We start from the raw sequence: 21691 nt of genomic DNA on the forward strand, positions 1-21691 counted from the left end.
TTTATCCACCCATCAGTTGATGGGTATCTGGACTGTTTCCACCATTTGGTGGTTATGCATCATACTGATATGAAAAAACATTTACAAGATTTTCTGTGGTGCAGTTTCTTTTGGGGTGATGAAAATGTTCTAAAATTGACTGTGGTGTTTAAATCTTGCACAACTCTGTGAATATGCTTAAAAATCACAACTTGGGGCGCCTGGGTGGCTGTCAGTTAAGCATCTGCCTCTGGTTCAGACCATGATCCCAGGGTACTGGGATTGAGCCCCACGTGGGATTCCCTGCTCCGCGGGGAGCCTGCTTCTCCTTCTCCCTCTGCCTGCCACTCCCCCAGCTTGTGTGCTTGCATTTGCTCTCTCTCAAATAAATAAAATCTTAAAAAAAACAATCACTGAATGTTGCACTTTAAATGCGTGAGCCACAAGAATGTGAATTACAGTTCAATAAACTTGTTATTTAAAATAAAGAAAAAAGGGTGCCTGGGTGGCTCAGTGGGTTAAAGCCTCTGCCTTCGGCTCAGGTCATGATCTCTGGGTCCTGGGATGGAGCCCTGCATCAGCCTCTCTGCTCAGCAGGGAGACTGCTTCCCTTCCTCTCTCTGCCTGCCTCTCTCTCTGCCTACTTGTGATCGCTGTCTGTCAAATAAATAAATAAAAATCTTCAAATAAAAAATAAAATAACTACTCCAGAGAGATCCTTTGTACATTTCATCCAGTTTCCCCGAAAGTACCATTTTAAAAAATTGTAACATCACCACACAATCAGAATGTATGCTCATTTGTGTGGGTGTGTATATGAAGCTCTATAGTTTCCTCACCTGGGCAGATTCAGCCATATAGGAGTCAAGATAGTGAACAGTTCCAACACCACAGGGATTCCCCCAGCATCACCCAGTGTTACCCCCTTGGTCACCCCAGGCAACCACTAAGTTGTCCTCTAACATTTTGTCACTTCAAAAATATGTGAGTGGCAGCTCTAGAAGATGACCAGCTTTTTCATTTAGCATGATTCCCTGAAGATCATCCAGGAATTAATGAGTATCAGTAGCTCTTCTTTCCTTTTCACTGCCAAGTTGTATTCCATGGTACGGGTATCTCTGTTCAATCATTCATGCCATAAAGGACATTTGGAAGTGATCGCAGATTCAGGCTATCATAAGGCTGCCACGAACATTCATGTACAGGTTTTTGTGGGAATGTAAGTTTTTACGCCTCTGGGATAGACGCCCAAGAGCACGACTGCAGAGGTGTATGTTTAATTTTTAAAGAAGTTGAACCATTTACATTCCAACCAGCAATGTATGAGTGATCCAGTTTCTTCTCATGCTTGCCAGCATTTGGGAGTGTTATTTTGGCCATTCTGCTGGTGTATGAATTTTTAAATTTATCTCTTCCTTACAGACTTTTTTTAAAAAAAGATTTTATTTATTTGACAAAGAGATACAGTGAGAGAGGGAACACATCCAGGGGGAGTGAGAGAGGGAGAAGCAGGACTCCCACCGAGCAGGCAGCCTGATGCAGAGCTTGAACCCAGGACCTTGGAATCACAACCCGAGCCAAATCACGACGCCTCACCACTGAGTCACCCAGGCGCCCCCCGCCAGACTTCTTTTTGACAGAGAGGATATGCTGTGTGTATCGCAGAGCTACTCAGAGCATTGAGACTTGCTTTGTGGTTTACTTTTGCAAGTATATCTGTTCCATCCACATGCCTAGATGACGATGCTGTTGCAATTTTTGCTAAATGCATGCTGTCTGCTTAACTATCTATAACTGAGAGGAGGAGCTGCCCAATACACCTTCCATCTTAAAATCTTTCGTATCTTAAATTCTAGGTGGGTTTCTTCTAAAGATAATACAGCGGTACTGTTGTCTTTCATTTATACCCAATCTCACACTTCCTATCCTGTATCAGGAAGATTCTGTCCACTCACATATACTGCGATTGTTGGTATTTCTCAATTTAGCTTGTATGTCTTCCCTTTTCTAAGCTTCTTTCCCTCCATTTTTTTGTTTTCCAGCTTTACTGAGGTATAACTGACAAATTTTTTCTTCCTTTTCTGACCATATATATATATATAGAGAGAGAGAGAGATTTTATTTTTAAGTAATCTGTACTGCCACACAGAGCTCAAACCCATAACCTTGAGATTAAGAGTTATACACTCCACCAACAACCAGCCGGGTGCCCTCTGGATTATATTTTTGTTGGATGGTTGAGCTGAATTCTGCATGTCATTTGGATTTTTTATTTTTTCTTACTCCATTTTTTCCTATCTGTTTAGGATTTATAAACTATTTCTATTGCTTTGGCAGTTACTTTTTCCTATTTTTAAAACAATTATTTTTTCAATTCCATCATGCATATTTAACTTACCAAAGTATAAAATATACCCATATTTTAACATCTTTCCCAAATACAAGAACCTCAGAACACTGTTTTTTAAAGTAGGTTCCACATGCATATGACAGACCTGGTGTCCAACCTTGGATACACTTCCTGACTTCCACTTAGTTTGGACCCTGTTTATCTTCTAACACCCCCAAGCACACATACATTAAGAGGCAGAAAAGTGGGCACCTGGGTGGCCCAGTCTGTTAAGTGTCTGCCCTCAGCTCAGGTCATGCATGAACTCAAGGTCCTGGGATCGAGCTCTGCATTGGGCTCCTTGCTCTTAGCGGGGAGCCTGCTTCTTCCTCCCCGTCTCTGCCCCCACTCATGCTCTTCCTCCTCAAATAAATAAATAAAATATTAAAAAAAATAAATTGAGAGGCGCCTGGGTGGCTCAGTGGGTTAATCCTCTGCCTTCTGCTCAGGTCCTGATCCCAGGGTCCTGGAATCAAGCCCCACATCAGGCTCTCTGCTCAGCAGGAAGCCTGCTTCCCTATCTCTCTCTGCCTGCCTCTCTGCCTACTTGTGACCTCTCTCTGTGTCAAATAAATAAATAAAATCTTTAAAAAAAATAAATAAATTGGGGTGACTGCATGGCTCAGTCAGTTGGCTGTCTGCCTTCCGCTCAGGTCACAATCCCAGGGTCTGGGGAATCGAGTCCCACATTGGGCTCCCTGCTCTAGAAGCCTGCCTCTCCCTCTGCCTCTCCCCCTGATTGTGCTCTCTCTCTCTGTCAAATAAATAAATAAAATCCTTTAATAAATAAGAAAAAATTTAAAATAATAAAAATAAATAAATAATTTAAAAAATTTTTGTGCAGCAGCACAAAATAATGGCTGGGGTACAGCCTCTGACCCAGACCACCTGCATTCAAATCCCAGCTCTGTCACTGATCTGCGCCTCAGTCTCCTCAGCTGTGGAAAAAGAGTTGATAATTTACGTACCTACACACACTAAGAATTAGAAACCTGTTACAGATAAAGCACTCAAAATAGCGCCTGGGATGCAGCACATCCGTGTAGTTAGCTGGGAGCACTATTATCTCATAGAGGTAATTTTTGTTTAGAAACCACCAAGGAGTCTCAACCCTGTGCCAACCAACAATTTGGGCTAGACAATTCTGTGTTGTGGGAGGCCATCCTGTGCACTTAAGAGGTTCAGGAGCATCTCTGACCTCTAGTTTAGATGCCAGGAGCACCCCCACAGCTGTGACATCCAAAATGTCTCCGAACATCGACAAATATCTCCCAGCGTACAAAACAGGCGAGAATCGCTGGTTTAGATTCATACACGCTTGCTACCTTACATAAAAACCATTTCTTCTCCCATTTTTACACCTGGCATCACAGGAAGGACTTTCTGAGAGGGAAGAGGAAATGGTGAGCAAATAAAAAACCTTATGAGTGAAGGTCTCTCGGGCTTTGTTCATCAAAAATGTCTGCTTCCCTAGTCCTTTTGAGTTTTGCTGGCACACAACTGTGGTTGGCAGCTCTATCCCCAGGGCTCTAACAACCTCCTGCTCTCTTCTTGACACCATTACCAAGTCCACTGAGTCTACTTCTTGCTCCTTTCTAGCAACTGGCTATTTCTAAGCTATTCCTCTGGCCTTTGGTGTTCTGTGGTTTCCCCAAAACAGGTTAAGGCATGCATGCCTTATTTATCCTACACAGGCCCATGGTGCTTTTCCAGCCACCATCTCCTCACATGCTGGTGTGCTTCTGTCTTCTCCATTTGGTCCTTCTATTAGTTGCCAGAACCTGATTTTATCCTCTGCATTTCTTTTGGGGGGGGAGGGTTGCTGAGAATGGGGCTCGATTTTTTGACCCTGAGATCATGACCTGAGCCAGCCAGATGCACCTTATCCTCTGCATCTCCTACCCTCCTATTTTTCCATGTCCCCTTCTCTGGGCTCCATTTCAGATAATTTCTTCCAATGTTACCTCCAATTCATAAATTCTTACTTCAGTTGTATCTCATCTGTTGTTCATTCATCTCTACTTTCTAGTTTCAATAATTTTTATTTCTCCTTTCTACAAGGCTCTATCTGGTTCCTTCTCAAAGCTCCTTGGTCACTCCACCAGGCATCACAGTGCCTGTTCATTTGGAAGTCCATCCTTTATTTATTTAATCAGGCTAAACCCATACCTAACAATGGTTATGTGTATGGTCTCTGGGCTTCTCCACATCTGTTTATTGTTTCCATTCCTCCTCATGATGTCTCTGCTTTCTTTCAGGCCTTCTGGTCTTTGATTGTGTGCTCACTGCTTGATCTTAATCTGCAATGCCCACAGGCCTAAACTGGGGGCACTGTCCTCCAATGTGCCCTTGCTTCTGGGGGAGCTAGCGATGCCAAAGGCCCCAGCACCAATCCCACTAGAGAGAGGAAGAAAAATGCCAGACTTACTTTTTCCCCATCTTGCAGCGGGCCAATGCATAGCAGGCAAACCCCCCTACCTTCTGCTGGCCCAACAATCCAAAATGCAGTTAGGATCTAATTGTCTAGAAGGAGGATGGTTGCTCAGCATCCAGTCTGTCAAACAGCCAGAAATAGGCCTTATTTTCAAAGTTGGTTTTACAGGCACATGATATAAAAGTCACTGAGGAACAGAAATGTAGAGTGACAAATAAGTCTCCCTTCTAATGCTGTAGCCAAGCCCCCAGCCTCACCTATAGCAGTGGTTTCCATGACTGATCCAGGTCACCTGGAGACTATCACAGAGTGCCCTGGACTATCCTTTTAGAATCTCAGCAAAACCTCTGACCCAAGCCCTCCCCTGACGCTTTCTCAATCACACAGTGGCATATGGAGAAACTGTCGGAAGGGAGTAACAAATGCCCATAGGGACATGACACCTATTTCGGGCAGGCAAGAGGTCCAAGGCAGAGAGGAAGCGACTCTGAAAGGCAGCAGTGGGACATGGAAGTAGAGAACCCACATCCACCTACACAGAAGACCAGGTCCCTCAGAAGCTGAAAACAGGATGTGGGCCAAGATTAGATTGGGGAGGGTGTGGGCAGGATGCCCAAGCTCTGCCATGGCACTGACGCAGTCTTTGGAGGGAGACCACAAGGCAAATAACAGTAGCATTCTAAACTCATACACTTTAAAACTATTTTTCATTATAAAATCTAAGTCTGTGATAAAAAAAAGACAGTTCAACCAGAGCATAACATAAAAGAAGAGCCAAAACCGGTACTTCTCCTGGGCACCCTTCCATGAGCCACCCCCGCCTGTGTATTGGGTACGCTACTAGAGAAGAGGGGACATGAGAGCTGGAGATGAACACTCAACCAAAGAGATGAGCGTCAGATGGCAAGACGTCAGTAAGGAGAAGAGAATGATGATCCGAGAAGGGAGGCTTCCAGTGTAGGAGTGGATGGGAATGAGGTTGCACATGACCTCTGTGAAGAGCAAAGTGACACTCCCACCGGGAATGCCAACAAAGAACGGGGGTGTTCAGGTCAGGCAGCCTGGGCTCCCCTACAAGCTCTAGCAGGCAAAGCAGACACAGAGACACTGCCCTCTTCAGAGGGTTACTATGACCGATGTGTCAGAAAAATACATCAAAACGTCACAACCTGTATGTGAATCATGGTCACAGCAGCTTTATTTGTAACAGCTCAAACCTGGAAACAACCCAACATCCTTCAAGGGTGAATGGATAAGGAAACTGTGGTATACCCCCGACCATGGAATACATTTCAACAATGAACAGGGAATGATTTACTGATGCAACTTGGAGAACCTCAAAGGCATTACACTGAGCGAAAAAAAGTCAGTCTCCAAATGGCAAACATTGTGTAATTCCATTGATATAACATTTGTGAAGTCACATAGAGCGATGGGGAATAGATCAGCAGTTGCCAGGGCTCGAAATTGGAGGGAGGGTGGGATTATTTTATTTTATTTTTTTTTAAGATTTTATTTATTTATTTGACAGAGAGAGATCACAAATAGGCAGAGAGGCAGGCAGAGAGAGAGGAGGAAGCAGGCTCCCTGCTGAGCAGAGAGCCCAATGCGGGACTCGATCCCAGGATCCTGAGATCATGACCTGAGCCGAAGGCAGCGGCTTAACCCACTGAGCCACCCAGGTGCCCGAGGGTGGGATTATTAAGAGAGAACACAACAGCTTGCTACCAGGGATGGAACAGTTCTGCATGCTGACTGTGGTGGTGATGCCACACGTGACCTTGCACGTCAGCTCGCACGCAAGAAAGCATGTAAAAACCAGCAACATCTGAAAAAAGGCCACCTGAGTTGGCAGCATCATCACAACGTTCATTTCTCAGTTGTGACAATGTGTTACTAAGAGGTTAGTGTTGGGGAAGTTGAGCAAAGGGGCACATGGGCACTCTCTATGCCGTTCTGCAACTTCCTGTGACTCTTAAACTATTTCAAAAAATACATACATAAAAATAAATACAAAGGGGAGAAAAGTACCAAAGCACTTCGCAGTACTGAAGTACAATCCGAGCACTGAATGGCCGTTTATGAAAATCAAAGAGCCAATAAGACAGGCCCAGGAATGAAGAGGGAAGGGAGACCTGCGCCACATAACTCACTCCCAGCTGGGGTAGCTGGATGGAGGGGCCAAGGCACTGGGTCCTGCAAAGCAGCACAAGGAGGGCATGGCACTGCCTTCAGGGAAGGGAAGCCTGGCCAACGGGCAAGGGCAGCACTGGAGGAATGGCTCCTGAGACGGGGGCCTTCTGGGCACTGTGGGGTGCTGACAGCACTGCTTTGTGGGTGACAACAGCCTGAGACATGACTGTGACTATTTCAGCTGCAAAACACAGCCCCTTGGATGGAATCCCAGACTACTCCAACCTCCTCTGAGGCCTCCACTCCTGCTCAGGGGTAGGAGGAGGGCCTCAATGTTACTTAACCCTCTGACAGCCTGAAGAAGGTTTGGAACTTTTTCTCTCCATACACAGCAAAGATAAAAAGAGCTACCTGGGAGTTTCTTCAAGCTTGTCTCAATACCATCCTAAGCAAAGGAATAAAATGCACATCACCTGCAAACAAACTGGCAGGCTCTGTGCAAAGCACGGTACTCACTCTGTGGCGCTGCTGTAGATACAACAGCCATGCCGTGGGGGGCCATCCCTGAGGGGCCGGGGGGTGGCTGCCCTGAGAGGGGCATCGGCTGCCCCATGGTGCCAAGGCCACCCATCCCGCCCAGTGACTGTCCTGGGCCCCGCGAAGGCATGCCGATTCCAGCTGCTCCTGCAGCGGGCCCACCAGTCAGGCTCTGCAGCGCATTCATAGGGTCTGTGGGAACACAAGGGCACAGCATCTCAGCCATACTCAGCATCTCAGTTCAGTGCCTGCTGAACCGTGATGCTCCGAAGACTATCAGGCCTCACAGAGCACACATTTCCCCCCATCTCCAGGCACGACTCCCTCAAAGCCCCGAGCGGTAAAAGGCCATTGTCCCAGGAGCCTCTGGGCCCACAGTTGCCCATCACACCCCAGGAGCCCAAATGCCAACATGAATGTCTTTGCTCCTGGATCGTGAGCCTTCCTGGGCAGGGAACACATCTCAAACCGTAGCCTGGCCTGTGCCAGGTCCTAATGCTGAGGGACAAATAAGCCCGTGAAGGCATGTAACAGCCCCCACCCATCCTGACTGTACACACCTCCTGCTGGGGAAGACACAGCCGGTAACCCCAGGGACAACAAAGGACAGCAGGTCCCTCTTCATGGTAAGAAAAACCCTGTAGGCCAGAGAACTGAAGGGGCACAGACAGATGTTCTTTCAGGGAAGTTACAAGCCTCCTTGCACTCCAGCCGCCCGCATCTGGTAAGTCTGTGCAGGACCCCACTAAGGAGTTCTCAGGACACCACACTGAAACAAGCTAAGGTGTGCAGGAGGGATGGGGGAAGGGTCCACAGAGTGCCACGAGACGAGGCACAGTGATGCTTGCCAGGAAGCAGTGGACTCCACTCACCAAGCGATGCTATGACCTGGAACAAGGAGCCCAAGACTCTTGACAAAACAATGTCAAGTCATGGTAAATGCTTCCTACAAAAAGGTATGGCCCAGCCAGTGTAGAGTGCCCTGTGCACAACCAGGTGCCAAAGGAACCTACACTTCAAGGCCAAGAACACAGTTTCCTGGTCGTGTGCTCTTTATCCCACCCAGCCCTGCCTGGCTGACAATCCCTGCACATGCCCGGGAGAGCCCAGCAGAGACATGGGGGTCCACACACAAGGGCTGCCAGCTCGGCTGAGGCCAGCCTGGACACCCGGCATTTATAGCTGGGCTGCCTATGGTAAGAGAAACAGTGTGCCAGACTGGCTCTCTTCCTGACAGATCAGAGCTCAGCTGGCCATTGTGGATTCAAAAAACCCCTTTGCTGGCAGCCTAATCAGCAAGACCAGGGCTGAATCAACACAGTTCCCGTGTGATAGTCTTGAAGTTAAAAAAAAAAAAAAAAAAAAGTAATTCTTAACTTAAAAATAAACTTTGTAACTTGAGGAAGTGATCTCACAGCTACTCTCTAAAAAAATACTACTACAGATTATTATAGTGAACAGACCATGATAATTCTCCTCCAGGGAGCTCAAAATTTTGGATAACGTCTCCATGATTGTAATTTTTTAAATCATCTTTTTGCCAGACAAAAACAGTATTTGAGTGACATGGGATGGGGAGGTCTTCTCTGACTGCAGCAGGCCAGGAAGAGGAAGTTTGGAGGGTTGGGCGTGGCTCACAGTTCTCACCGCCAGCCAGAGCTCTTCTTTGTGTGCACTTTATCCTCTAAAAACGGCTTAACCCAGGCACATGCAGCATCCATAATCACATTCTTGCCACCCCAAGCCCAAGGTTGGGATACAACTTTAATTCAAACAGGAAAAACTCTTACCACTGACTGAAGCTTGAGATTTTTTGTTATCTGTATTTAAGAAAACAAAAACAAAAACACAGAGTAAACAAAGTTTTACATAACCACATATTTCCTGGGTAAGTCAGCTTTGTAGGCATTTGCCTAGAGGTCATTTGCCAAAACTAAACACAAGGTAAAAGATATTTTGAGTGTGTATGCGTGCACGCATGCGTGTCCACTCCTGGCAGAGCTGACACTCAAGGGGGTATGAGGGAAGAGGGTACAGAACCACCCAAGGTCAACCCAGAGCCCTGGAAAACTGCCCCCCCCAGGCAGAAGCCTGCTGTGAGCCTACTCTGGCTCTCCTTCCTGGGTGCAGGCTCTCAGTGGGGCGCTGAGCAACAAACACGAGAGCTACAGGGATCCATGATGGGTCCAGCATGGTGTCGAGACTTCCACAACACCTTTCTGAGCCTGCCCTGATGAGGCAGCATCCCTACTTTCTCCATGAGGAAAGTGAGTCGGTCCAAGGCTGGCCAGAAGCCGGAGCTACAGCTGCCCCTAGACACCTGGGGGGCAAGCACTGCAACAGGGCCTTCCTCCCCAGACTGGCGATGAGCTGTAGCTGGTGAGTGGGCAGGGGTCATTCCTGGCCCCCAGGGCTGTGCGCTACTATGCCAGAGCCGCCTCCCAAACAGACCAGGACAGCCCAGCCCCAACAAGTAGAGCCCCTTGGCAGGACCAGCCAAAGCATCTCATCCAGGCTGCTCATTTCCCAGGCTTCTAGTTCTAATAATTTGTTCTAAACACCATAGGACCTTACCAAACATGCCAAGAAGGTAGAATCAAGCAAAGTTCACCTGGCTGGCCACTCTCATAAAAAACCAGTATGGGAAGAAGCAAAACCTATGGGTCACACAGGGACTCTGGGGTTTGCAACGTCACCTCTTGTCTGAAATTACTGACTTAAGCTGTTGCCACCTCTACAAGCATAGGTAGAAACCACTGGACATGCCAAGTGCGTATTCCACAGATCGTCGGTGTCCACAGCACCCCCCACCCACCGCCTGCAGAGAACTGCAGGCAGGCAGGCAGGAGGCGCTGTTGGCTGAAACCTCAACGGGCCCTGTCAACCTGGTTTCCCTTAGAGACTGTGACCACCCATCCAGGAATACTCCGAGATCTCCATGCTTACGTTTTAACACACAAAAGACCACCATGACCCCTGAGCCTAGTCTGCAAGGACATGTACTTCTCAAGAGCCACTGCTGCTGCCAGGCTGGGCTCACAGCACCCCAGCGATGCCAGTAGGACCCTGTGAATCAGAGGGGGTGGAATGCAGCAGGCGCCAGAGGCAAGACTCAGGAAGTTTCAGCCTGACAGGTCAGACCCCCACGGGTCAATAAAACCAACTCCTAGGGAAGGAAGTTTCTTTTCCAGGGTAAACCTGGCTTATTTAAGAACTGCCTAGAGACAAAAGCAACAGTATTTTAAAAAAGGAGATGTTCATGGACAAGCAAAAATAGCAGTCCAGACCACTTGGAGGGTAGCATTTCAATTTTGCCAAAATCAGCATTTTTGAGGTTGAGGCTCTGAGTGGATGGGAAATAGAATCAAATGCAAAGCAATGTCGAACTTCCCAGAAAGGAGGAGCTTTTTAAACAGATATTCTGCCACAGGCACTGTGGCCAAGAAAGCCCCCACTGTCCCAAGAAAGGGCCAGCCCCTCCTGGCCATCAAAACGACCCAGAAATATAAATTTTTACTTACGAATGTCACGAAAATGGATAATGAGCCTGGCCACGAGAGAAAGGTATTCATCCTAAAAGTAAAAACAGGAAGCAATTTAATCCCAGATGAAGAAGTGAAGCCCTGCGATGCCCCTTCCCATCCCCCTCTGCACGGCAGTGTCACCAAGCACAGGGTTCTTCCTGAAAGGCTGCCGGCCAGCCTGGCTCGGCCTCCTCTGGAATCCATCTCTCAGAGAAGAGCCGTCAGTGCTCAGCTACAGCAGGCCAACAAAAAGCACAAAGCAACAAAAAGCCAAGGGTATCGGATACCGAGAGGCATCAAATTGCTGCTCCTTCCAGCCTGGGGAAAACGTTCAACCAAGAGGGTCTCCAGCCAGCTCAGGCAGCCCTCCTTTCACAGAGGAGATGAGGGGCCAGCCTGAGGTCACAAGGCACATCAGCAGTAGGCATGGGCGGGCCGCTTTTGTCTTTGCACTATTTGTATCCAAGTACTTTCGCTTTTAATACCCGGCCGGCCTGTTGCTCTCTCACTGCTGACGTGCCTGCATGCAAATCTGGATGTGCGCCCCTGGCTGAGCTTTTCCGAGATATGCGTGAATCTGAATTTACTGCACAGGCAAGGAAGAGGACACAGGGCCATCCAAGGGTGGCAGGTGAAAGCCACTGGCGAGGGCCCTCTTCTTCCAGCTGCTGGGTTTCTGGAACTGCACCACAGGACCTGCCTTCTACCGCTTGTCCTCTCTGTAACCAAGGACACCCGCTCCCAGGGGTTTTGGGGAGATCACCACTGTGAGTCTGTCCTGTGGCCAACGAAGTAAGGCATGTGTGAGTTAAAATCTTATTTCAAAGAAGCTGCACCATCCTTCCCCCCGCTTGAAAAGCCCATCCTTCCAGCAAGGCATCCCTGCACGGGCAAAGCCTTTGCTCTCTGCCCTGCTCCCACAACCCTCCTTCCTAAGTCACTGCAACACCGAGAGAGAGTCTACTCGGCAGCAGACTGAGGGACGACACCCCCCACAACCCAGGACCAAACCGTGCCACCTGCAGTGTTACTACCCCGGGGACACAGGCCAGCACAGACAGTAAACCTACTGGGTTTACTTTTCCTTCAGGAAAAGTGGTCTCAGGTGAATACAAAAATATAAGCACACCTTGTAAATCTTCATTACTCCTCATCTACCTCCAAACTTCACCCGACCACTCTATTTTGGCCAGGGGAATCAGCAGACCCAAACATGAGGGGAGGGGAAGGCAAAGCCGGGATGCTAAGCACATGCAAAGGGGGTAGGTATAGGAAGAGGGACAGTGAGCCTCTGCTGGAGTAAAGGGACACTTAGCAGGTATGTCAACACTCCCAACATCCAACTGCCCACCCCCAATTTCTAATAGGAAAGACAATGGGCTAGGGGTGAAGGAAGCTCCCTGGAGTTGGGGTTCCAGCTTGTGAGTCACCTGCTGAGGCTGGTCCTTAAAGGACAGCGGTGTGATGAGCGAGGAGCAAGAAAGGTGGGAGGCCTGAAGGAAATTGAGGAAATGAGGTGGCCAAGTACGAGGGAGTGACGATTGGGTGACTGGCAGGTCAATTTCTGCTGTCTTGTTAAGGCCATAGGCCATCAGTTACACTGGGTATACCTTAAAATAATTTGTAGAGTTTTCTATACCTCCACAAAAGATAAAATGAGGAAACAGGTTGAAAAGCAACCAGATACTTTCATGCAGACACAAGATACAGTAAAAATGGAGCTTTGGAACATGTCCCCAAGGCCTTTACTACAGAACCAGGATGGGGTCCTCAGAGCCCCACTCTAGTCCTGAGCCCAGACCTGGAGGGTCAGCATGGTCTGTTCCCATGGTCTGTTCTGGGGCCAACCGCTGCCAGATGGGGAGAGTGGAAGCTCTAGGGACCAGAACAAGCCAGCATGATGAGGTCTGGGGGTGGGGGGTGGAGGGAGGGACGTGACCAGCGACAGGAGACATGGGCACAGGAAGCAGTTAGTCCCAAGGCCTCCAAGAGGTTTTCTTACAGGTTAGATGAATCTCCAAGATTCCTGCAGAGGCCAGGCCACCCAAGAACCATTGGGAGCTGAGTGCTGCATATCTGCACCAGTGTTCCTCCTCGGAAGGCCCCAGAGTTCGAGACTGCCCCTCTCATGTCCCCCAGAGTGGGCTGCTTGACTTCCCTGGCCCCTAACTGAGAAGTCCTGATTGAGTTGCCCCCACGTGAGAATTCCCAGGGTCTGCTACCCTCTTTTGCTCCAAGGCAACCCACCTCTCTGGGACTGCCCCATCCCTTACCTTCAGTCAGTCTTGACCATCTCCCCCACTCAACATCAAAAATCTGTGTCACAGCTACAACACGAGGATGGGTGTCACCAGATCAAGGTAGTAACAGTCAACACTCTGGCACTTGACACGGTGCTGGGCACAGCTCTAAACCTTTACATGTATCAATGCATTCAATTCTTCCAACCACCTACTGAGGCAGATGCAAATGAGAAGACAGAAACATGTGGGGAAAAGCTTTATAGTTTAAACCCTTGCCTAACCTGTGCAAGACTAGCATGAAGGCCCAACAACAAGAGTGAAGGATGCCTCTCCACATGGATGTGGAGAGAGGAGCAGGAGCAGGGACACACACACAGGATCCATAGAAAATTCTAGGCACCACACACTACACGCTGTACACTACCTTTTGTCTAAGACATGGGGAATCTGAATATATATATGCGCTTGTATCTGCAAAACAAAGTTGGAAGGGAAAATCGGAGATAAACAGTTACCCCCAGAGGTATCAGGGATGGGGCTGAAAATGAGATTTCACACTTTGTTATATGGTTTTCACATTGGAAGCATGTACATTTTTTTAATCAAACAACACAGAACTAAATCAAAAGAAAAAAAATTCCTAAAAATTCAAAATAAACTGAAATGTATGAGCTAACTATCAAGTTGGTATCAGAATCACAGAGGGAAAAGAACCCTTGTCAGTGACCATTTTAAAAAATAGAAAAGCAAACAAAACAAACTGGATGTTCTTAGTGGAAGGGATACACTTTACTGACTAACAGAGCTGCAAAGAAATCCTTCATTCCACATTTTGTTATTATTTGTTACCAGTATTAGTGCTAATATTAGTCCGTTCATTTCAAAAGTATTTTATGTTTTTAAGTTTATCTACTGTTTTTAGTAATCTCTACAACCATTGTGGGGCTCGAACTCACAACCCCGAGATCAAGAGCTGCATGCTCCTCTGACTGAGGTCAGCCAGGCGTTCCCCAAAAGTATTTTAGAGTAGAGCAAGTAATTATGCTAATGATATTAGAAGCAAAGATATTCACATTAAGAGAAAAGATACACATTTAAAACGAAAGTAAAACCCTATAAAGTTAAATTGGAACAGGAAATATCAGTATGAAATTATGGGGTTTTTGAAGTTGTTGCTTGTTGCCACCAAAACGTATTACTTCTTAGCTCTGTTCATAATTAGGTGCAGAAGCCATTAGCACCAGTGCCCACACCGCATGCTCAAAATACCATTTCACCCTCATAAAGGAACCAGGGCTCCATAGAGAACGGCCCATTCCGGGACCAAGACGCAAGTAAGCTGCAAAAGATGAAAGGAGTCATGATAAGGGGCCCTAAGGGGGACAGGGGGTGCTTGGGGGCTGCCCCTGGGTGAGGAAAGGACCATAGAAGCATCGAAATGAACCAATGCAATGGACTGAAACACACATGATGGAAAGCCCCCAGGCTCATAATACTCACAGAACAGAACCCAAGCTCTTCTGATCACCCCTGGGGGTAACCAAGGGTAGCAAGTCCTTGGGCACCAAAGGGACAATGGACAGGGAAAGCATTCCTGGTCATCCAGAAGAGGCTGTTTCAAGCAACCAAGGAGTCTTGGTTGATGAAAGAAAACCCTTCTTTGCAGAAAAATTCCTTCTAATAAAAGTGTAAGGAAACCCAGAAAATTACTCAGAAAAATGACCATTTTGCGACACCCAATTAAATGGTGGTACCATCAGATGACAAGTGTATGGGGGAACTTTTTAGGAGAAGAGTCAGGCTGTCACTCTGAACTCCCGGCAAACTGTGGTGTTGCGGCAAACTATGAACACAGAGCCCCACCTCAGACATATTCTTGTTCATGACACCACGGCAACCCTGGGCTCTTCCCATCTAACACCTAGTTCTCAAGAATTAAGGGGTAGAAAAGAGGAAGTCAGGCAACAGGGGGCACTGTTGGTAGAAACATGCATGCCAAAGACTCTGCTACCTGGGATTCACAGGGAACTGAGGAACCTGGCAGAGAAAGCCCCACATCATCTTTGAGAACACATGTGTATCATCAAAACCAGAACGCTGGTGGAAAGATGTTACAGGTGTTTCTGGGGAGGGCTCAGAGGAAATGAGGAACATGTCATTGGAAACTGAAGCACAGAGAAGCTTCATTATCTAGTGGCAGAAGTTTGGCTGAATTGTATCCTAGTTGTGTGGAAGGCAAAAACTGACCTTGAAAGCAATGAATCTGGAGAGCTGGGGGAGTAGACTTGCACGAAAAATGTTGTAGGTATGGCCTAGCTTCTTGATGCTCAGAGTAAAATGTGAGACCAGACAGAGAGACTGAGAGAAGAACTAGTAAGCAAAAAGGAACCTGGACTTGATGGGTTTGGAAAACTCCTAGGCTATCTTAATTGGGGGGGGCAAAAAATCAAGCTAAACTGAGGAGATTCACTGTTATGAAGATGTGCTCCTGGGGCGCCTGGGTGGCTCAGTGGGTTAAGCCGCTGCCTTCGGCTCAGGTCATGATCTCAGGGTCCTGGGATCAAGTCCCGCATCAGGCTCTCTGCTCAGCAGGGAGCCTGCTTCCTCCTCTCTCTCTGCCTGCCTCTCTGCCTATTTGTGATCTCTCTCTGTCAAATAAATAAATAAAATCTTTAAAAAAAAAAAAAAAAAAAAAAAGATGTGCTCCTGGAGAAAAGGCCAAGGTGTGGCCGGACATAAATTTTATTAGTGCCAAAAAGAGTAGACACAGAATTCACAAACCCCTCAATTGGGAATCATCTCACAGAAGCCAAAGGCAGGGATGAAATCACACAGAAAAGATCGGTGGAGAAACCCCTTGTCTAATGGCATGGATCCCATCACATGCATGGGAGACCCATAAAGGCTTGTGAGTATTACACCAGCAGAAACACTGACAGATTGGCCTGAAAAGGAGAGAGACTGGTTAAAATCAAAGAAGGGTGTCAGATTCCCAAAATGCTATAGGCAGGAAAAAGGCTGATAAAATGACTCTGCAAACATGCATTACTCCTCAAGAAAAGGAAAGATGACTACAAGGGCAGAGCTTCAGGCCCAGAGGCCAAAGCCATGAGTCCAGACACGAGAGTCTCCAAAGTCTGGTAATTAGTTATAGCAGCTATAGGAAACTAATACACTGTCCCTAAAGATTTGCCTATTCTGGGCATTTTACACAAATGCAATCATGTTGCATAATATGGACCATTATGACTATTTTATTACACTCAGTATGATGTTTTCAAGATTCATCCATGTTATAGCATGTATTAGTATTTTACTCCTTTATATGGCCAAATCATTTTACTCATTATATGGCCATACATTCCATCGTCTGGATATACCTCCTTCTGTTTATCCATTCATCAGCTCATAAACATTTGGGTTATTTCCACTTTTTGACTATTATTAATGATGCTATAAGTATCTGTGGGCCAGTTTATGTGGACGTCTGGTAGCTGTTCAATTTTTTGAGGAATCATCACAGTTTTCCACAGCGTCTATACCATTTTACATTCCTTGCAGCAACATAGGAGGTTCCAAGGTCTTCAGGCATCATGAGTATGAAGTGGTGTCTCACTGTGGTTTTGATTGGCATTTCCCTAATGACTGGTGATGCTGAGCAGCTTTTCATGTACTTCTTGGCCATTTGTATGTCTTCTTTTTTTTTTTTTTTTTAAAGATTTATTTATTTATTTATTTGACAGAGAGAGAGATCACAAGTTAGGCAGAGAGGCAGGCAGAGAGAGAGGAGGAAGCAGGCTCCCTGCTGAGCAGAGAGCCCGATGTGGGACTCGATCCCAGGACTCTGAGATCATGACCTGAGCCGAAGGCAGCAGCTTAACCCACTGAGCCACCCAGGCGCCCCTGTATGTCTTCTTTGAAGATATATCTGATAGAGTCCTTCATGCTATTTTTTGAATTACACTTTTTGTTGTTATTGTTGAGTTGGAGAACTTCTTTATATATGCTGATACCAGTTCCTTAACAGATAAATGATCTGCAAATATTTTCTCCCATTCCATGATTTGTCTTTTCACTCTCTTGATGATGTCCTTTGATGCACAATAGTCTTTAATTTTTTTTAAGTTTTTAATTTTGATGGGTCAAACTAACCTAGGTTTTCTTTTGCTGTTTGTTCTTTTGGTGTCGTATGTCAGAAACTGTTGCCCAATCCAAGGTCACCAAAGATTTATGCCTACAACTTTTTCTAAGAGCTTTATAGTTTTACCTCTTCAGCTTAGGCCTTCCATCCATTCTGAGTTAATTTTTGTATATGGTGTGAAGATGGGATCCAACCTCAGTATTTTATATATGGTAATCCAGTTTTCCCAGCACCATTTGTTGTAAAGACTGTTTTTCCCCACTGAACTCTTTCAGCACCCATGTTAAAAAAATCTATTAACCATAGACACAAAGATTTATTTGTAGATTCTCAATTCTACTCCACTGATTTGTATGTACATCCTTATGCTAGTTTGACATGGTTTTGATTACTGTAGCTTTGCAGGACATTTAAAAATTCACAAGTAGGAGTCTTCAGACTATTTTCTTTTCTAAGATTGTTTTGAGTATTCTGGGTCCCTTGAATTTCCTTAGGATCAGTCTGTTAGTTTCTACAAAGTCTGTTTGAAAGTTTTCCTCACATGTTGAAAAATGTATCAAATCCTAGAGCAGGTACTCCAAAGCCGGTGTTTTTGGCAACCAAAGGCCTTCATTAAGTATTGGATTGGAAGTCATATATTTTAACATTTTATTCTTATATATTCTGAAGTATTTTAGACATACAAAAAATGAGTAATAAAACAAATGCCTGTGGTCTCCTTACCCAGCTTACATTTATAAAAATAAGACAGAGGGGCAACTGTCTGGCTGTCGGTAGAACGTGTGACTCCTGATCTCAGGATCATGAGTTCAAGCCACACACTGGGCATGCAGGCTACTTAAAATTGAAAAGAGAAAAAAAAAAAGGAACAACAAAAACCCAAAACAAAAAATAAATAAAAATAAAAATAACAGGGAAAAAAAAGCAAGTAAACAAGCTAGCTAGCTCCCCATGCTACCAGTGACATGCCCTACGTCTGTTTCTTCACCAGTAAACAGGAGAAAATGTCACAAGGGCTAGTCAAAGTGTGTACTTCTCTCAGCCTCAATACATGCTTCAGCAAACACAGCTGGTGAAAACCAAGCAATGAACAGACAGTGAACTGCAGAAAGAGTATGTTTACTAAGGATGATGCAGGAGTCCTGACTGTCACACATTTAGACAGAACGGAGGGAAGGAGCAATGCCTACTGGACCTTCCTCATGAACCAGCTACACCAAGCCAGGCTTTCCTAGCAGATCTTAGCAACTGTTAAGAAAATGGTAGTCCTGAGGCACTGGCTACCTCAGTTGGTGGAGTGACTCTTGACCTCAGGGTGGTAAGCTCAGGCGTACTTTAAAAGATAAAAGGAAAGAAAATGCCAGTCTTTTCATGTGTTCACATTTTTTAGTGCACACAGTTGTGCTTTTCTCAGCTCTAAGATGCAGGGCTTCTAATGCCTGAATTCTTGGGTGGTCCAATAGCTGCTCTTGATTAAACAGGGATACTAGAAGGTATGTTCAAATTCAGTCAAAGCCAGACTCCAGACTTGTGAGGTCCCTTAAAAAGGATGAAGGAAGGAAAACACCTCCTTTCATCAGATATACATCCTCTTCTTCCCTTGCCGGACGCACGGCTGTGCCTGATCCTATTTCCCACCCTGTGCTTGTCCTTATTTATTCCAGGGGCTGATATTCAGCTCAGGCCCTCCTCTTTGATAGATCCTAAGGTGGCTTCCTACATCCGATGCTCACCTCCCTGGTTCCTATGTTTCACTCTGGTTTCCCAAGTCGCGCGGTTTAGTTCTATACCGGTCCTTTCCACACTGTAAACCAGTAATGGTTTACTCTGGCATAACACTATATTAAATGCAAAAGAGCAGATGAGTGTTTAACTTACAGGCTTAAGGTAAAAACAATCAAGTAATGAGCAAATGTTCAGAAATGCACCCAGCTTTAGTAAGCATCACTACACACTACCATTGTGGGCACCGCCACAGAGCTTCTGGGACCTCTGACTGTGCTCTCATCTAGGGGATGCCACATCTTCCCGAACCTTCAGAGGCTGGTTCAAGTTTTTGTGGAGCTGTCACTCTCACAACAACCCACCATTCCCAGGCACAATTATTTTTGCTTCCATCAGCCTCCCTTAGGCAGGGAGTAGTCCCATCTGTAGGAATTAAAGGTGTTAAGGAATTAAAGTGGCTGTTTGGGTATCTTTTGCTTTGAGAGATGAGAGGGAGTAAAAGAAGTAGTTGAGTGTGGTGACACCAGACCATCTGGGTTCCATTCCCGGCTCTAGCTCCACCCAGATCTGTGACCTCCTGGTTAAGTTAACTAGTCTCTGTACGCCAGAGCCTCCTTCTCTGAAATTGGGGACAGTGGTACCATATTTGCTTCACAGAGCTGATGTGGGATCACATGAGCTCACACATGAAGCATACCGAACAGGGCCTTGGGGTATACACTAGGCAGCCTGAGGTATCCATTAGCACCCCAGTTTCCTTCAGGGTGGACACCTCTGGACCTGCCAGCTTGCCAGGATTCCCCAGGAAGGTCAGCCCCTTCCCTGCGGCCTCTTACACTTCCCAGCCCCTCCCAGAATCCAGAAACAGAGAAATTACTCTTCCCTGTCCTTCTCCCTGCTCAACGATCCCACCTCTTCAATTCTTTCACAGTTGTTCTGATGAGTCTCAGATGGGAAGGGCAGGCCAACAAGAGTGCCTGGGCTGCCGTCCGACCAGTCCTCACAGAAGGGCCTCACTGCACTGACTGGCACCCAGCTCTATGAGGAGCCTAAGCAGCGGTAAAAAGCTAGGCAGCAGACAATCAGACAGTGCTAGTGCCCAAGCAGTAGGTCTGTCTCTGTTTAAAAAAAAAAAAAAGACAGGAAATTTCCAACACCTGTTAAAAATACTTCTCTTCCAAATAGTTGGGGCCTCTCTTTGGAGTTAGGGATTTAGAACCAGCTTGATCAAAGGAAATGGGACTGCCATCATTAAGGTTCAGAGTGTGGGCTACAGCAAGGCAAAGGCTGAGATGGTTAGGGAGCTGTTGTGCTGCTCGATGTTCTCTTTGGGATGGAAGGCACCCCAGATGATAGGACAGGGTCTATGATAGCCAATCTTCAAGAGGGCCACCAATAATCACTGGCCTCTCTGTATAAACACCCCACAGCTCACATCAAAAGAAAGAGGTGAAGGGCACCTGGCTTAGTTGGGGGCATGTGTGACTCTTGATCTCAGGGCAGTACGGCAGGATCTCTACATCCAGTCCCGCACTGGATGTAGAGATTGCTTAAAAATAAAATCTTTTTTTTTTTTTAAGATTTTATTTATTTATTTGACAGAAAGAGAGATCACAAATAGGCAGAGAGACAGACAGAGAGAGAGATGAGGAGAAGCAGGCTCCCTGCTGAGCAGAGAGCCCTATGCGGGACTCAATCCCAGGCCCCTGGGATCATGACCTGAGCCGAAGGCAGAGGCTTAACCCACTAAGCCACCCAGGCGCCCCCTTAAAAATAAAATCTTAAAAAAAAAAAAAAAAAAAAAACTCCAGGTGGCAATTCCCACTGCCCTTAGGACCTGCTGTATCAGAGTTATGGTCTAGGACTTCTGAGGACTGGTAGCTTTCTGCTCCCTCCTCTTCAGAAGCCAGCTGCCAGATAGTAATAAGGAAGTGCACACTTTACTGCTGGAGACACCACATGGAGGCCACCGCCGGGAAAACTGATGTGCAGATACAGGAGGGAAGCCTTTACGGACCTTCCAGGTCAGCCAGGCCGCGGCTGAATATAGCTGCATGGGAGCTCGCACCGAGACGAGCAGAAGGGTCAGCCAGGTGACTCCCATTGCCCCAGCTGCTGACCCACAGAATCAGGAGAAATAATTTATTGCTTCATGTCATTAAGTTTTAGGGTAGTTCCTTGTCAAACAATAGATAACATGCAGAACCAACAAGTTTTGCATTTCAAAAGTTGAAATAAGCCCTCATCAAAGTCCTTTTAATTCTAAGCAAATACAAACAAAACCAGTCATAGCATCCCATCCCCCCCCCCCCCCCCACATATTTGCAAATTCATTACCTAATAGGAGACTTATATCCAAAACGTGTTAAAAACCCTTCTGGTCAATTAAAAAAAAAAAAAAAAGGCTCAATTTTAAAATGGGCAAAGGATCTGAATAAACATTTCTCCAAAGAAAATATATAAGTGACCAGCAAGTACATGGAGACACTCAATATCATTAGTCGCCAGGGAAATGCAAAGCAAAACCATAATTTTTGTGAAATACTACTTCACACTCACTTTGATGGCTAAAATAAAAAAGACAAA

General features: G+C 46.2%; 1 protein-coding gene across 5 annotated transcripts in view; it reads right to left on the bottom strand.

Annotated features, from left to right (window-relative positions):
- The window catches only part of MED15 (mediator complex subunit 15), a 67127-nt gene that overhangs the window by 19600 nt on the left and 25836 nt on the right, over window positions 1–21691 (bottom strand). For 4 of the 5 annotated variants that reach the window (XM_059409037.1, XM_059409035.1, XM_059409040.1 and 1 more), the window contains 3 exons: window positions 10994–11045; window positions 9263–9292; window positions 7452–7664 (listed from right to left, as the gene is read on the bottom strand). In XM_059409037.1, the coding sequence (XP_059265020.1) occupies window positions 7452–7664; window positions 9263–9292; window positions 10994–11045 (295 nt within the window). Of the gene's footprint in view, window positions 1–7451; window positions 7665–9262; window positions 9293–10993; window positions 11046–11283; window positions 11429–21691 lie in introns of those variants that run through there. The other variant, XM_059409039.1, reaches the window with a different exon arrangement.

Source organism: Mustela nigripes, chromosome 8 (genome assembly GCF_022355385.1).
Source record: "Mustela nigripes isolate SB6536 chromosome 8, MUSNIG.SB6536, whole genome shotgun sequence".
Lineage (NCBI taxonomy): Eukaryota > Metazoa > Chordata > Mammalia > Carnivora > Mustelidae > Mustela > Mustela nigripes.